Source organism: Peromyscus leucopus, chromosome 5 (genome assembly GCF_004664715.2).
Source record: "Peromyscus leucopus breed LL Stock chromosome 5, UCI_PerLeu_2.1, whole genome shotgun sequence".
NCBI lineage: Eukaryota > Metazoa > Chordata > Mammalia > Rodentia > Cricetidae > Peromyscus > Peromyscus leucopus.
This window is the reverse complement of record NC_051067.1, coordinates 58316231-58332972: the sequence shown is the minus strand read 5'-3', so window position 1 is coordinate 58332972 and position 16742 is coordinate 58316231. Positions and strand designations below refer to the sequence as shown.

The window sequence follows — 16742 nt, the reverse complement described above, 5'->3', positions numbered from 1 at the left end:
TCCTCAGTCATTTCAAAAATTCCATTTTGTCACCCATTTGCTGTGTTGTAGAGAATAATATATAGGCATTCAGCCAGGCGTGGTGGCAAACACATAATCCCAGCACCTGGGGGACAGAATCAGGAGGATCAGGAGTTCAAACTCATGCTTAGCTACATAGTGAGTTTGAGATCAGCCCGGGGTTCATGCAACCCACCCACCTCTCTCTGTGTATATGCATGTGTCTGTAAGTGTATGTGTATATGTGTGTGTGTACATATGTACACACACACACACACACACACACACACACACACACACACACGGATGGCACTCATTGATGCATTCAAATGATGTTAGCATTTTGCTGTATGTGATTTAGAGTTTCAGAGATTATGATGTACTGGGCTAGTTAGACGGTTCACTCGTTAAGTGAGAACACTTGTTGTACAGGCTCAGCAATCTGAGTTCGATCCCCAGGACTCACCACATATGCACACGTCATGGTGTGAGCCTCTTGGTTTGGGGGCACCTGAATTTTTTTTTTTAACCTTTGCAGATTGTGATGTAATTAAGTTAAAAAAAATATCCTTCATCTGGCACTGGAGGCAAGACTGCCTGCCTGATTAATAGATATGGACAAAGAAGCTTATTTCTCATCTTCTGATTCATTCTCCACCAAAGTGGTCACTTTTAATTGAAAAGAGTTAAGAAGGTGAACCTGAGTTGCCTTTAATATTGAAAATATTTCCGGCTGTTAAAAACTAAGAATCCTTTTGTCTTACTTACTCATTCTTTAAGATTTTTAAAGTGTTATTTCTTTCTACCAACACTTGATATTTATATGATATTGGAGTCTATTTTTAGAGATATCTGTGTCTCCTAACATAATTCACAATAGCATGTTGGTTTTGCTTTTACGCAGAGAAGGATTTTAATTGGCCCTCAGTGTCCTCTTACTAAATGCCTCCCAGCCTAATTCCTATTCTGCAAGCGAAGCTTTGTGGCTAGTCTTCATGCCAGTCCAGCTCTGGTTCCTCGCCTCTTGCCTCGCGTTCCTCTGCTTTTCTGAATGATTCCGTGAAGAGAAGTAGAAAGAAGAACTCGGATGGGATGGATGAATGTCCATCTACTGTTTTCAGTGACCATGGACAGAGTCCTGAGATGTGTAGATGAATATTCAATACTTTGCATGGCTCCCATTTTTGTTTTCCGTTGCTGTTTGTGTATAAAACACCAGCACATGGTCTTCTTATATTGGAAAGTCTAACTGCTCTGCATGTGTTTTCTATTATGACTGTACCATTAGGATTGTGTTCTCACCAGCTTATTCTATCCCAGCTTTACCATATTCCAATTCACACCTGGGTGTTTGGGCTCACAGATCCATTTCCATGCAGGGCCTATCCCCCACACCCTCAAAGAGCTGGGTCTCTTTCCTCTGTTCTGTGACTCATCACCATGCATCACTACACCTGACTTCCCTTCCCTCCCCTGCCTTGCCCTGCCTCTCCTCCCCTCCCCTCCCCTCCCCTTTTCTTCCCTCCCCTGCCTTGCCCTGTCTCCCCTCCCCTCCCCTTTCCTTCCCTCCCCTCCTCAGTCTTGCCCTGCCTCTCCTCCCCTCCCCTCCCCTCCCCTTCCCTTCCCTGCCCTGACCTCCACTCCCCTCTCCCTCTTTCCTCCTCCTCCTCCTTCTTCTCTCTCTCTCTCTCTCTCTCTCTCTCTCTCTCTCTCTCTCTCTCTCTCCCTCTCCCTCTCCCTCTCCCTCTCCCTCTCCCTCTCCCTCTCCCCCTCTCTCTCTCCCTCTCCCTCTCTCTCTCTCAAAGCACAGGTTCTGGATAGAACTCAGATCCTCATGCTTATAAAGCAAGCACTGTACTAGCTGAGTCCTCTCTCCATCACAGCAGACTTTTTAGATTGGTACCTCCTCTGCCTTTTCTGATAACCCCGTTCTAAGACTCAGGCAAGGAGCAGTCCTTGAGGTAGTATTGACTCACCTCTTTGTACCAAAGTAAGGCCTCCCTCAGAGGCTCTGCATTTGGATAAAATCTAGATTGGTGAAGCTAAGGAGTATGACTTTGGTAGGGGTCACTCCGCATGTGACACACAATCTGACTATGCATTATACTAGAACAAAGAAGCTAGACTAACAATTTTTTTTATTGCTGAAATCCTTTCACAATCATGAGTGAAAACTTTAAAAAGTACAAAGAGGTTGAAGACATTTGCCACAAGTTCAAAACAATTATTTTTCTTACATTTTTCTCTTCTTCCATAGTTTGCATAACTCCAGTAATTCCATATGTTGGCAGTTAGTCTTTTTAGCCAAAGCCTTAACAATTATTTTTTCATGATTTTCCCCCCCAAACCACACAGTTTCATGCCTGTATGATATCCTAGGGGCTTAGAGATGTCTTGGGTAAATCTCATGTCATTTTTTGTTAGTGCAAAGTTATTTCTGCCTTCTCTAAAGTTTCATAATCTTCCCATACATTTCCTAAAATATAATCCATTTTTCAGTTGGAGGGGTCATTTTATGGGATAAGTTCCTAGGGATGAAACTGTGTCAAAGGGCGTAACTCTTTTACACTGTAACTTTTTCCAAGGCACTGTCCATTTGCACAACCATACTTAATGGCTGCAAGTAGAGCTGCTGGACGTCTGTTAATTTTTATCACAGAATGGGTCATCAACCTCTTCCCCCTCGCACCCATACCATTTGGAATGTCGTCATTCAAAATAAATAGCAATAAAGACTTAAATACTTTTAATGGCTGCCCTTCACACAGTCTCCCTAGGTGGCTTCTTAGGAATTGTGGTAGCTTGAGGCGTTTTATTTCCTCTTTCCCCCCTCCCCTTTGCTGTTTTCTTCCCTCCCTCCTGGTTTACAACACGTTTTCCTGGCTGTGCTTAAGCCTCAGTACTTCTTGTTCTGTCTTAGTTGATGAATGAGTGTAATTGACCCCTGTTGTCTCTATTATACAATCCATGGCAATTTGTTTTTTATGTAGTAGTTATTTTCTGAGCTGTCTCAAAACTGCCTTACAAAAAGAGCTCATTATCAGCCCAAAGGAAAAGAATTTTAAATGACGGAATGAATAACAGTCCCCAAGAGCAGGGGGAGGAGAAGTCTAAGCCATTCCAATTTTCAAGTAAATGAGTGAGTTTTAGGGTCAAGATAATTAATTGCTGCTTAGATGAAGCCCAGTAAGACTTGATTATATCTAGAAATTATTAGATTAGAAATGGCTTCCCCGTGGACACTGTTGCACTCTGGATGTATAGAAGGGTTGAATGCAGGTCCAAGATGGCCCTCTGGGTGACATTTGGCAGCCCATTCGAAACTGGCTGTAGAAAACCCAGCTAAACATGTGTATGTGACAACCAGGGGTGACTTCTGAGTCAGAAGATTTGATCTGAACAGATATGAGCCATACAGAACACCCAAATGCAAGTCATACATTTGTATGAATATCAGAAAATACTTGGTACTGGAGAGATGGCTCCGTTGGAAAGTGGTTGTCTCTCACACATGAGGACCAGAGTTCAGTCTCCAGGACCCATGTGAAAGGAGCCATGTCTGGAGTGGCACGTGTCTGTAATCCCAGGGCTATGGAGGCAGAATCAGGTAAATCCCCGAGGGCTCTTTGGCCAGCTGTCAGAGGCTGCTTGTTGAGTTCCAGGCCACTGGGCACTCCAGTTTTAAACAAAACCAAACATAGGTGGCATTAAGAAACAATAGTAAATGTTGTTCTCTGCCCTCCACACACATATTCCTTCCTGAGTATACACAAACTCAAACAGACATGAAAACATTTGGCCATTCATCCCTTTTGAATTTTCCAGCTACTTCCACACCATAATCCCATGAAGTTTTAATTTGTAGCTTTGTGTATGTGTATGTCTGTGAGTGTGTCCCGTGTGTGTGGTGGTGACTGGAAGCCAGAAAAGGGCCTGGGGTCCTCTGGAGCTGGGGTTACTGAGATGCTTGGCTTAGGTGTTGGGAACCTCTTAGGTCCTCAGGAAGAGTAGCAAGTGCTCACAACCCCGAGTGCTCTCTCCAGCCCTCCCACCAACTTTTGTTTTTATTCGGTTAACAGAATTAACCAAGGAAGTAGCAGAATTACAGGGAAGCAAGTCTACATGGAAGCAAACGCTGACTTTAGCCACCTCAGCTTGTCTGAGCCAGCGGGCCCTTGTTTTTAGTACACGTAGCCCTGCTGGGTTGGGGGAAGAGCAGAGGGGAGTTTTAAAGTATAAACGCAGACAGAGCCACTGGAGAAGCAGAGGTTTGTGTGACAAAGTCCCCCTAAGAAAGGAAGGAAGCAGGAGGGTAAAAGGCCTTGGTACTGCCCTGCTGAGGGTGCAGAACAGAGACCAGGGCCTCTCTGTGGTGAGGCTTTGAGGTAGAGGATTCTGGGAGGGGCTTGAGAAACAAGTGTGCTGACTTTAATTGAATCACCCAGATCTTCCTTTATGTGGCTTCTTTCTCCTGTCCTCCTTCTCCTCCTTCGTAGTGTGTGTGTGTGTGTGTGTGTGTGTGTGTGTGTGTGTGTGTGTGTGTGTGTGTCTGTGTGTCTGTGTGTGTCTGTGTGTGTGTGTCTGTGTGTGTGTCTGTGTCTGTGTTCACCTTGGCAAACAAGACAAGGCCTGGGAGAAGAAGAAAGCACCTCTGGATCCTAAATGAGCAAGGCCTAGCTGGGTGGAGCACCCCACCTCATACACACGTAGTCAGTGCAGTCACCCTGACGCATGGTCTTGAAAGGAAGGGGAGAGGGTGTCTGTATTTGTTTACTTTGATTAGGAAGAATGGGCAGGCAAAAGTACACCCAGCCTCGATGGCAGCAGTATCACTGGTAACTTCACCTAGTGCCTGCCCTCTCTGCCAGTTCAAGTTCCCCAAATAAGTCCTTAAGAGACTTCTGAAGCATAGTTTTGGCACAAGTGCCCCACATCCCCCCCTCTCTCTTTCTCTTGCTCTCACCCCCTCTCTCTGTCAGATTCTCTCTCTGCCGTTCTGAGCAGCAAATCTCCCCATTGTCAAGGGTCTGTCTAAGGCAGATGGTTGCTACCAACTTCCTTCGCCAGGGGTCAGGTCCCAGGTAAGCGTCTGATAGATAGCACACCTCCCTTACCTGTACTGAACACTTTCCGCTTTCTCAAATGTTTCATGTGATCCAGGAAACTCAAGAGCCGTGAGGCTCTCACAGACTCCACTCTTGGCTTCTAAACTTAAGTTTTCCTAAGATACCCGATCCAGGCTGATCCTTGACACGAATCCAGCTCGGCTAAGGCCTTGTGTGTTTCCTTCCTCACAGGTTACTCGGGCCAGGACTTTGACTGGGCAGATTACCACAAGCAGCACGGGGCAGAAGAAGCACCACCCTTCTGCTTCAGAAATGTAAGACACTTCCCATTGGTTCCCATTTGAAGTTGTAGATGCAATGCCGTGTACACTGCATGAGTTGTTTTTTCCCCTGTTCGATGATCAGATGTGGAGGTCGGCCTTGCACAGCAGGACCGTGGAACCATCACAGGTTTCCAAACAAGTTTCATTTCATGTTGTGTGGATGAGGCCAGGCTGCTCTGGTAAGCTGACTAACAACTGCACGGGAGCTGGCTTGAACATGCTGGAATTTAGTTTCCACTTTTGGAAGGGTCAAGGATCAGAGATGCTTTGCTCCTGAGGTTTATCAAAGGGTGTAATCCTGGGCTGGGAATGGAGTTTAGTTTGTAGAATGCTTGCCTAGAGTGAGTGAGTCAATTCCCAGCACTGCATAAACCAGGTGTGGGAGTGAATGCCTGTAATCGCAGCACTTTGTAGGTAAAAGCAGGAAGAATAGACGTTCAAAGCCATTCTCTACTCCATAGTGAGTTCAAGGCTAGCCCAGGCTACAAGATACTTTGTTTTCAATCGGTAGATAGATAGATAGATAGATAGACAGACAGACAGATAGATAGATGACAGACAGACAAACATTTTAGGAAGTGCTTTCATTACTAGTAAGACATCAGCCGAGCAGCTTTGGGAAGTGCTTACTTTAAACTGTTAGATTATTGTCATTGCAGTAGTATTTTAGTGACATAAACTGGAAATAGATAAATAAACTTACTCAGTAGCATGAGGTGGTAAAGTTTGGTGAAGTAGTTGGCAAAATCGGTCCTTTAAGTTTCTTCAACCATGGAGACCATGGCAAAGGATCTGAGCTGTTACCTCTGTTTTAAAAATGAAGTGAGTATCGCCAAGTGTGTTCAACGTATTTGTAGTTAGGAAAGTAAATCCCTTATGCTAAGAAAAAAATGACACACCCCTTTTACTTCTGACCTGCAGCTCCCACACTGCGTAGCATTTGCAAATCAAAGGCTTGCTTCTGACCCTGTGATCCCAGACTTATTGACTGACTGTCCACCCACACAGATGTCTGTGCCACAGGGACAACAGAATTCAAAGGGCAAGAAGGGAAGGCATTGGCTTCAGAGAAGCTTGGCTGTGCATAAGTCAAATTGAGATGATGAAACATGAAGTAGTTTGATGACTGAGTTCATGTGTGCTCCTAAATACAGAGCAACATCAGCAGCAGGATTCGAAATAAGGACTCATTTGACTATCTGACCTTTCAGTTAACGATATTAACCTATAGGAGCAGTTTCTCTGTAGCAGCATGGCACTATGGGTGTGTGTGTATGTTTTAAACTGTGTGATGGAGACAGGCATGGCTATGTTCCAGGACCCCTTGAGGCTTGTCAAGTCTAGTGACACATGACTTTATACTGTGCTGATGTCACTCTCTCAGAATCTACTAGCCTGCCTTTCACAGAGGACTGCGGAAATAGCCCATGATGCCTCAAAACCCGTTGAAGATTGTGCTTTCTACCTCACGAGAGAAACACTCCTTCCCTTGATTCTAGCTTTGGAAAGAAAATTTTCACATCACTCCTTGTTCCATTTTTAGAGTGTGTTTCTCCCATGGCAGCATAATTCCACAAGAGAGAGAGATTGGGGATAGGGGGGTCCTAGAGGTTAATGTTAGGTGCCTGCTTCATTCAATCCCCACATTTATCTATCTATCTATCTATCTATCTATCTATCTATCTATCTATCTATCATCTATCTATCTATCTATCTATCTATCTATCTATCATCTATCTATCTATCTATCTATCTATCTATCTATCTATCTATCTATCTATCTATCTAAAGCAGCGTCTCTCTTGGAACCTGGAGCCCACTGGTTTCTGTTAGACTGACTGACCAGTGAGGCCCAGGATCTTTCTTCCCCTCCCCCTCCACTGCTGGCATTACATAAGCTGCCACCCACAGCTTTTTCCATGGATGTTGGGGATCTGAACTCAGGTCCTTATGCTCAAATGGCAAACACTTTACCTACTGAGCCATCTCACCAGCCCTCTGGAAATTTCCTTTTATCCAGGAGTGTCTGCATGGCATTTCATTCAGGAGCAATTAACCACATGCCAGGTTGTCTTTGGAGCTTCCAGGATTCAGTCACCAAGATGCAATCTGGCTTAATGAATTTGCTGGTGTATTCATTAGGAGTGCTTTTGTTTCTGGCTCCCCATTTATTTAATAGACAGGAGTGTTGTCTGCCTGCTGGCTTATGCATTGCATAGTGGCACTCTGCTGAATCTGTTAGCTTGCTACGAGTGCTCTTTAATGGAATGCTTATTACGAATTCATTTTTTAATCACGCATCTCATGTGTACTAGAGGAGAGCTGTGGAACTGGATGTGTGGAAGACATTTCCCTTGGGGACGTTTTAACAATCAGAGTTGGTTCTAGGATGGATTGACATAGCCAAATGCTTAGTAAAGGAAACTCAGAGGTAACAGTTTTGCTATTGATCTTTTATAAATTACCCTCAAGCAGCGAGAGGAAATGAAAAGAGGTTATGTGGTTGTAGCTTTGCCTTATTAAGTGAGATAAAATACTTTTTAACTTCAAGGTTTTCCATGAAGCCATCCAGCTGTGCTATCAGAAAGAGGCTTCATACATAATTGTGTGAATAAAAGAGGGTGACTTGTGTGTTAGGGGGACCATAAAAAAGTCCACCATAAACATCTCTGCCTCTTATTTCCAGAGACATATACAGGGAAGGAGGAAATTGACTTTTTTAAGCATGCAGGACATAATTTTTGTTCTGATTACATAAGGATACAATTGCCTTTTCAACTGCTTTTATAAAAAGACACTTAAATCTAAATGACTCTGATATCTATCCCCTTAAGAGTCACATAACGATAGTCTTTTATTGGTTCTAGAAATCTGTTTAGATGAGTTTATATATTTCAGAGTAGATATGTTTTTATAGTACTCTAGCATATTTGATTGCAATTTATAGTAGCTACTGTTTGGCGAAAGTCAGATTTATTTGAGAGTAATATTTGGAGAGAAGTTTGCTCATAGCACTGAGAAAACTCGTACAGAATTGATCTTTCTGAAATAGCTATTTAACTCCAGACCTAGTATCAAAAACACTCACTTCAAAGTTGTGGAGCATGAATAAAAACAACCAGACATGTTGTGGAGCGGAGCAAGCAGTTGGAAGGAAGGCCCATGAACAGTTTTCATATTTCTGTACTCACAGTGTGAAGATAGCGTAGGCTGACAGCATGTAAGACATTAAGGAGTGGTGTGAAACTTGGTCTTTCTGCCCTGATAAGTCAGACTCCAGAGTCCAGGCAAACACAGATGCTAGAAAGTAAGATAAAATTTCAGACAGTGGAGAACCAGGGAGCCAAAGCTCAGAATCCTGTTCATTAAATGTCACCTGCATCATTGGGGAACTCTTGAATCCTCCATGTCCCAGAAGGTCTCCAGTTAGCCCAGGTGAGGAGAGAACAGAGTGGGCATTTAAATTGCTTCTAAGGAGACAGAGTTGGTGGTATGAATTCAGTCGAGAAGATGGTTTGCTAAAACTGAGAACAGAAACAGAAGCAAAAAACCCATACATAGCCTTGTGGGAATATAGCGCAATCCCGAATTTCTGTGTCATCGCATTTAGGACATGCATGTTTCAACTAAGGCGTACAAAATCTGGGAAAAATGTATTCCTTCTGAGAAGGAAGAAAAAGAAAAGAAAAACCCACCATGATTCTGATGCTGGGGTTAGCAGACAAATATTGCACATCCCCTATTGTACTGAAAACTCAGGGATGGAAAGTGTGGTCTTCCTATGTGATACCCACACCAGCAGCTTTAGCGCCCCCTAGGGGCTTATTGGAAATGATGATTCTTTAATTCTCTACGTGTTTCTGATACACCCTGGAATTTGATAACAGTAAATGTAAAGGAAAGTATCCTTGTTAAGCATGTAAGGATAGGAAATAAAAGCTGTCAAAGCTAGAAGCTCTAGAATTGAGAAAGATGTCTGAACTAAAGGGATTCTTCAGTTTAATAGCAGAATGGAAATTAGAGTTACTGACCTTGAATGTAGAAATTACAGGAGGCACAGAACAGAGAGGAAAGAAAAAAATGTCAAGGGAGAATGAAAAAGACAGATGAATCTTAAGGAGTAGTCTCCTGTGAGATTGGAGACCTAGGAGTGACTGAAGGAAGGTGAAAACAGATACCTCCCCTAGCGTATGAAAGACAAAGAAACGAGAAGCTACTGCTTAGTAAGCAGGGCTTGTGAAAGTTAGAAGCACGATGATGCTTCCCCAGTGTGATGGTTAGTTTTGATTGTCACCTTGATACAATCGAGAATCGCCTGGGCAGAGAGTCTCAGAGATGGGTTTTCTTTATCGGTTGGCTCATGGGAGATTGTCTTGATTGCCTTAACTGATATGGGGAGACCCAGCCCACTGTGGACAGTGTCTTTCCTTGGGTGTGATAGCCCACTGTGGACAGTGTCATTCACTGGGTATGATAGCCCACTGTGGACAGTGTCATCCACTGGGTATGATAGCCCACTGTGGACAGTGTCATCCACTGGGTATGATAGCCCACTGTGGACAGTGTCGTTCCCTGAGTTTGGCAGCCTACTGTGGACAGTGTCATTCTCTGGGTTTGGGTCCTGGACTGAGCAGAGAAAGTAAGCAGGGTAATAAACACTCACGTGTTTGTTCCCTTTGCTCTAACTGTGGACATAATGTAACTAGCTGTTTCAAGCTGTTGCTGCCTTTACTTCCCAGATATGATAGGCCATGTGCTGGAATTGAGTTAAAACAAATGCTTTCTCTCCTAAGTCACTTTTTTGCCAGGATGTTTTGTCACAGCCACATAAGCCAAACAAAGACAACTAGGTGTAAATGGAGGTGGAGTTTTCTGTCCCCACTGCCTGTTCCCAAATATCCAGCAGCACCTTCCCAAAATCACCACACGGAGACTTCTATTAATTATAAATCCTTGGTCAATAGCTCAGGCTTTTTATTAATTAGCTCTTACATTTAAATCAACCCATTGCTATTCATCTATGTATTGCCACACGGCCATGGCTTTACTGGTCCTCTGACATCTTACTACTTGGGCAGTGGGCTCGTATTTCCTTTGACTCTGCCTGTCTTCATCCAAGTCCTCAGTTTCATTGTTCCACCTAACCTTGTCCTGCCTTCCCATAGGCCAAACAGCTTTATTATTAACCAATGAGAGGAATACGTATTCACAGCATACCGAAGGGTCATCCCACAGCAACTAGGTAACTATTAGAAAGGCTGAATTTTGGAACACAGCCATGCCAATGCTCCTGGGGAGTTACAGCCACTAGGACACTTGTGGGAATGCAGAAGTGAGGAGACCACTTTGCAAACCAAATACCATAAAAGATTTAACACCCATTTTTTATATCACCTCACAATTCTGTTTCTAGAGAAGTGTAAATTTATTGTGAAGGGTTGAGCTTGGTCTACCCAATTCATATGATCATATCTGAAACCCTCAAAATGTGATGATGTTTGGAGTGACGATGTCTAAAGAAATAACTATGATAAGATGAAGTCCTAATCCTATGTGACCTGTGTTCTTATTGAGAGAGTAAGTCAGGACCCAAATACACATAGAGGGATGACCATGGGAGAACACAGGTTTCACACAGCCATCTGTAAGTCACAGAAGGAGACCTCAGCTGGAGCCAACCGGGTGAAAGATTGATGTTGCAGTCTCAGCTTCTAGGACTTTGAGATAACTAATTTGGTTGTTTAAGCCACTTAGTCTGTGGCATTTTGTTAAGGTAACCTGAATGGTTTCATGTACTTCTGATCATACAAAAATGTGTATGTGCCTGCAGGGTTGTAGCAGCTTCATTTACAATAACTAACTAAGTTTTGAAAATGGTTCAATGTCCCTTAACCAACAAATGGATTGATAAATTGTAACGTGTATACATTAACTACTCAGCCATAACATAGAACAAACTACGTATGATCCTCGCAGGAATGATCCTCAAATGCATTTTACCAAGCGTGCTGGTTTCATTTCTGTTGCTTCAATGAAATATCTTGACCAAAGCTACTTAGGAGAAAGATGCCAGATTATAGTCCATGGGACCAGAGAAGTCAAGGCAGGGACTTGAAGCTGGTCACTTAACATGCACAGCACCAAGAAAAACAACCCCCTCCTTATGTTTTTATGTGTTGCCCTTGTCTACGGTTTATGACCCAGCCCACGAAATGTTGCCATTCACATTTAGAATAGGTCTTCCCTCAACCAACAATCAAGACAGTTCCCCACTCACCCTACACGCTCCCAGACCAACATGATCTGAGTTATTTCTCACGAAGATTCTCAGGCCAACATGATCTGAGTTATTTCTCACGAAGACTCTCTTCCCAGTTCATTCCATGCTGTGGCAAGTTGACTTTTAAAATTAACCATCAACTAAGTGAAGGAAGACAGACTCAAAAGGTTTTATAGAATGTGACTCTATCTATGTGATAATATAAAATAAATACATGCAATTACAGAAACAAAAGCCAGATTCATGATGGCCACTAGGAACTGGGCGTCAAGGACTGGGTACACAGGGCTAGTGTGAGGTTGTTCGGAGGAGGTGGTGAAGGGCTGTTTTGCACCGTGACTGTAGTTGTGGGCGAATATGGTTGTGTGCATTTGTCCAAAAGCTTCATCTTTGTAGATCAACCAGTACACCCTAAGCAGTGAATTTTACTATATGTATTTCGTGTGTGTGTGTGTGTGTGTGTGTGTGTGTGTGTGTGTGTGTGTGTATGTGTGTGTGTGTGTGTGTGTGTGTATACAGGTCTGTGGACAATGTCAGGTGTCATTCCTCAGCTATGGTCCACATTTTTTTTTTTGATATAAAGTCTCTGTTGGCCTGAAGCTCTCCAAGGGGGCCAGGCTGACTGGTTAGCTGCCCCAGGGATCTGTCTGTCTCCTTCCCCAGAGCTGGGATTGCAAGTAAGGGCCACCACACCTTGCATTTTTTTAAACATGGGTTCTGGGGGTTGAACTTGGGTCCTCTTGCTCACATGACAAGTACCTTACTGACTGAGCTATCTGTTTGTATCTCCCAGCCCCTACTACATATACATAAAAAATTAAAAGTTAATTAGAAAAGTAAAGACAAATAAAAGTAATAAGAAAATAAAGACGATTTCAGAAAAATGAAAACTAAGGAATTTGTTACCAACAGGCCTGTGCTATAAGCTAAAGGGCATTCTTTAAATGTCCTTTAAAAGAAAATGATACCAGATGGATACTCCATCTGCCTTGTAAAACACCCTAGGTATGATTTTAGCAAGGAATATAGAAGAGTAGAAAAATGATGTGTTTTAGAAAGCTCATAGAATTGAAGTTCAAACTATTCGAGAAAGAATGTGTCCATAGCCTCATTCATTTTAGCAAGATGTCTCAGGTGTCCAGTGTGTGTGTGTGTTAAGCACAGTTCTGATCCTGACCTATGCAATAAAGAATGCATGGCCCTTCACTCTTGAGCAGTGGGGAAAGCAAGCCTGTCTGTCTCAGCAGTAAGATGCCATTGTGGCTACTGTCTTCACTGGCCAGTTCTGTAGTTCCTCACTATTCTCCTCTGAGAGCCGCTGGCTCAGGCCTGCTTTCTTTTTCTTTCAGGCAGCATTCAATCGGGGCTTTTCAAAGAACATGAAGCTGGAAGCTGTGAACCCCAGGAATCCAGCAGAGCTGTGTGTGGCCTCTGTGGTCAGTGTGAAGGGGCGGTTGTTATGGCTCCACCTAGAAGGTAGGTACAATAAGCTGCTGTCTAGGAGTACTTGGGGGTCCTCCCCAGAGGATGGGGTACAGGAAGATTCAGCACTCTCATAAATGCCCCTCTTGTTACCCTCTGTTTAAACAGATCTTAAATTATTCAGTGTTCTTAAATAAGTGAAACTAATCAAATACAAATTCATTCTGAGGCGCTCATCTTAACTAATAATTTCATGAAATGAGATGCTGGCGAGATAATTATGTTTGGAACACACTGGTCTTTTTACATCTATGATTATAAAAGCTAATGTTGCAATTAAATTAATATGAGTCACTAAAAATGGTATTTGAGGTCTTGGCCATTATGAGTATAAAATGATATATTTGCATTTTAATGTGGGCAATACCCTTCATTTTGTTTTCTTTTGTAGATGTTTAATTTTTCCTCAAAATACTAACTGATAGTTTCTCTCTCCAAATACACTTAAGCTTTTTTCTTCAATGATGTTGAAACTGTTCTTTACAGATAGTTTATTTTAGAATATGCAGAAAATTCACAGTGTAATATATTTTGTGAATAGAACTTTTGAGATTTAGGTACAACATTGTGTCTTCCATGCATTGCATTTTAAATTAGAAATAATTAGAGTGGATTTAATCTCTAAGGATTTCCAATCTTTTCATAACATAATGACAGAACTCAGATGTTTGATGCATATGCAACACAATAAGAACAGATAAGATTATAAGAGACTTCTAGGTCTCCTGGTATATGCATTGTAGCTAGAGTTTTCCTGCCTTGCCAACACTCAGGACAAATCTTTGTCACCCACCAGTCCCACAGCTGCTCAGACCCAACCAAGTAAACACAGAGACTTATATTACTTACAAACTGTATGGCCATGGCAGGCTTCTTGCTAACTGTTCTTATAGCTTAAATTAATCCATTTCCATAAATCTATACCTTGCCACGTGGCTCATGGCTTACCGGCGTCTTCACAAGCTGCTTGTCATGGTAACGGCTGGCAGTGACTCTCTCCATCTTCCTGTTCTTTCTTTTTTCCTCTCTGTTAGTCCCGCCTGTACTTCCTGCCTAGCCACTGGCCAATCAGTGTTTTATTTATTGACCAATCAGAGCAATTTGACCATCTCACAGCAATGCATCATTTATATCTTATGACATGTTCCTGTCATTATTTGTCTTAGTTGCTTTTCTATTTTGATACAACCCCATGACCAAGGCAACTTATACAAAGGAAGCATTTAATTGAGCTTATGACTTCAGAGGGTTAGAGTCCATGATGGTGGAGCAAAGGCTGCATCACGACCTGCTGAGAGTTCACATCTTGACCTGCATTCGCGAGGAAACAGTGGGAATGGCAAGAGTCTTTTGAAACCTCAAAGCTTGCTCCCCGTGCCACACCTCTAACAAGGCCACAGCTCCTAATCCTTCCCAAATAATTCCAGGAGCTGGGGTTCATTAGGGACATTCTAATTCAAACCAATACACTATTGGGAAAGAAGGTGTGGAAGAAAGGGCTAGACTTGGTACTAATATCATGTGATCCTTATTTCCTGTGGAAGCAAGTCTGAAAATCACATACCAAGTTCTCAGGTTAGTTTATAGTCTCATAAACACTACAGTTAAATAGATTGGAAGATGTGAAGCAGTCATCTTAGATGTCATTGTTTTCCAGATAGTAATGTAAACATTGCTGTAGTTTAGGTGCCCAAATCCATCTGAATTAAGTGGAATTCTGAGAATGGGTTTCGCTTTGTGGATTCCTAGTGAATGGTTTCTGCTTGGAAGCAATCGAAGTCATGGGCAAAATGGTGATACTTACAGTTACAGAGGGGACACCTTTGATTTTTGTTGCTACTTGTAGACTCAGATCAGTTGCTATTGGAGCCACAAGATCACTCCTGTGGCTTCTCATCACTCATGTATCTTCTGTGTGTGCTGAGCCACACTAACGAGACTCTGCATTAACTGCGAGACAGAAATGGTGACGTTAGAAGCCTGTGTTTCCTCTTTATTATTTAGCACATTATGGTTGAGATTCCGTGGCAGTCATTATTTATTTAGCAGTTTCTCCTTTTAGTATACTTTGCAGCTGTTAATTACCTAACACAAACAGCGGTAAGAGTGTCCTGATTTTTATAGCTGGAGAAACCAGCTAAGCCATTAGGATCTGCCTGGGAGTCATTTTCAATGCTCTTGACATTTTCTGTTGCTTAATTCACTAGACGCCGCAGCTTCCTACTTCTTAAGAGAGTGATGAGCAACATTTAATGCATGCTTAACATTTTTGACCATACTTTTGTTGTTGTTGTTCTGATCTCCTCAAGATACAAATTTTGGGTTTTACTGGAAAAAGAAAATCTACCCAAAACAAAAAAATAACCCCACCTCACGTGCATTCTTATTTTTTTTTTTTACAGTGCTCTGTGTATTGAAAACTAGGAAGCAAAAATTTGAAAAAAGAGTATCCATTTTCCAGACCTAATTTATATTTTAAAAAAGTGCTTGTAAGCAACTGGTTGAATATTTTCTAATGACTGTTGAACAGTATATGGCATTAGTGGTCAAAATCATGCACCTGTTTCTTAACTTAAAAGATATTTGCTGTGACAGTGTGAGAACCTAAATTTGGATGCTGAGTACCCATGTAAAGAGCTTGATGCTGAGTGCTCATGTAAACAGCTGATCCAGAGTGCTCCTGTTATCTTAGGACTGGGAAGGCAGAGGGAGGTATATCCCAGGGACACTCTGGTCAGCCAGTCCAGCTGTGTTGATGAGCTCCAGGTTCACTGGAGAGACTCTGTCTCAAAGTCAGATGGCCAACACTGTCCTTTGGCCTCTATATGTGTGTGAGTGTGCTAAGGTGTACACACACATATACACATGCACACACACATCATACATTAAATTCCAGACCATCTTCTTGGTTCCGCATGAATTTGGTTTTTATTTTGTTTTGTTGGGACTTTGACCTTAGAGGTCCTTTTACCTTCTAAAAGTGACAGCACAGTGGCACCGATTTCTCTTCACTTCACAATTTTATCTACACATAGCATCCCTGTCCTTGGTCCTGGGGATAAAATGGTAGAGCTTCATTATGGTCACTTTGTGGCTATTAAATTACTTTATAGGGTAATCATTATTCTGATTACAGGCCATTTATTTGACACTTTAAATTTATAAAAGTCTTTACAACAATGTTATTAGTTATTTTAATGCATTAAATCAGTTTGAAGTCTTTTCAGTGCATGGCTGATTGACCACTTTTAGTTAATTAAAATGATCATTTCTAGTTAATATTTGACTCCTTAAGAAGCCAGATCATTCTTTAAGTATCTTTAGAAGGTCTTTTGTTAGAAATAAATCAATGAATAAAGTATATGAGATTAATGTAATATTTTTAGTCCACACTGGAAAAAGATTCTAATTCTCACACACCACTGACTGGAAGGGAGACATATTGTACCAGGGATTAGTGTCTTGGGATGGACCTGTACTGCTTTCTCTCTTCTCGTTATTCTAGTGTAGGTAATCCTATCTAAAGCTATGAACACTGTTCCTAGATAGCGCCATACTTTCAGTTTTAACAGCTCCAGTACTGCAGCCGTG

The 16742-nt window shown here is 42.2% G+C and overlaps 1 protein-coding gene across 4 annotated transcripts in view; it reads left to right on the top strand.

Moving 5' to 3' along the window:
• The window catches only part of Sfmbt2 (Scm like with four mbt domains 2), a 186559-nt gene that overhangs the window by 118111 nt on the left and 51706 nt on the right, over nucleotides 1-16742 (top strand). For all 4 annotated transcript variants that reach the window (XM_028891484.2, XM_028891440.2, XM_028891451.2 and 1 more), the window contains exons 10-11: nucleotides 5298-5380; nucleotides 13019-13145. In XM_028891484.2, the coding sequence (XP_028747317.1) occupies nucleotides 5298-5380; nucleotides 13019-13145 (210 nt within the window). The remainder of the gene's footprint in view (nucleotides 1-5297; nucleotides 5381-13018; nucleotides 13146-16742) is intronic.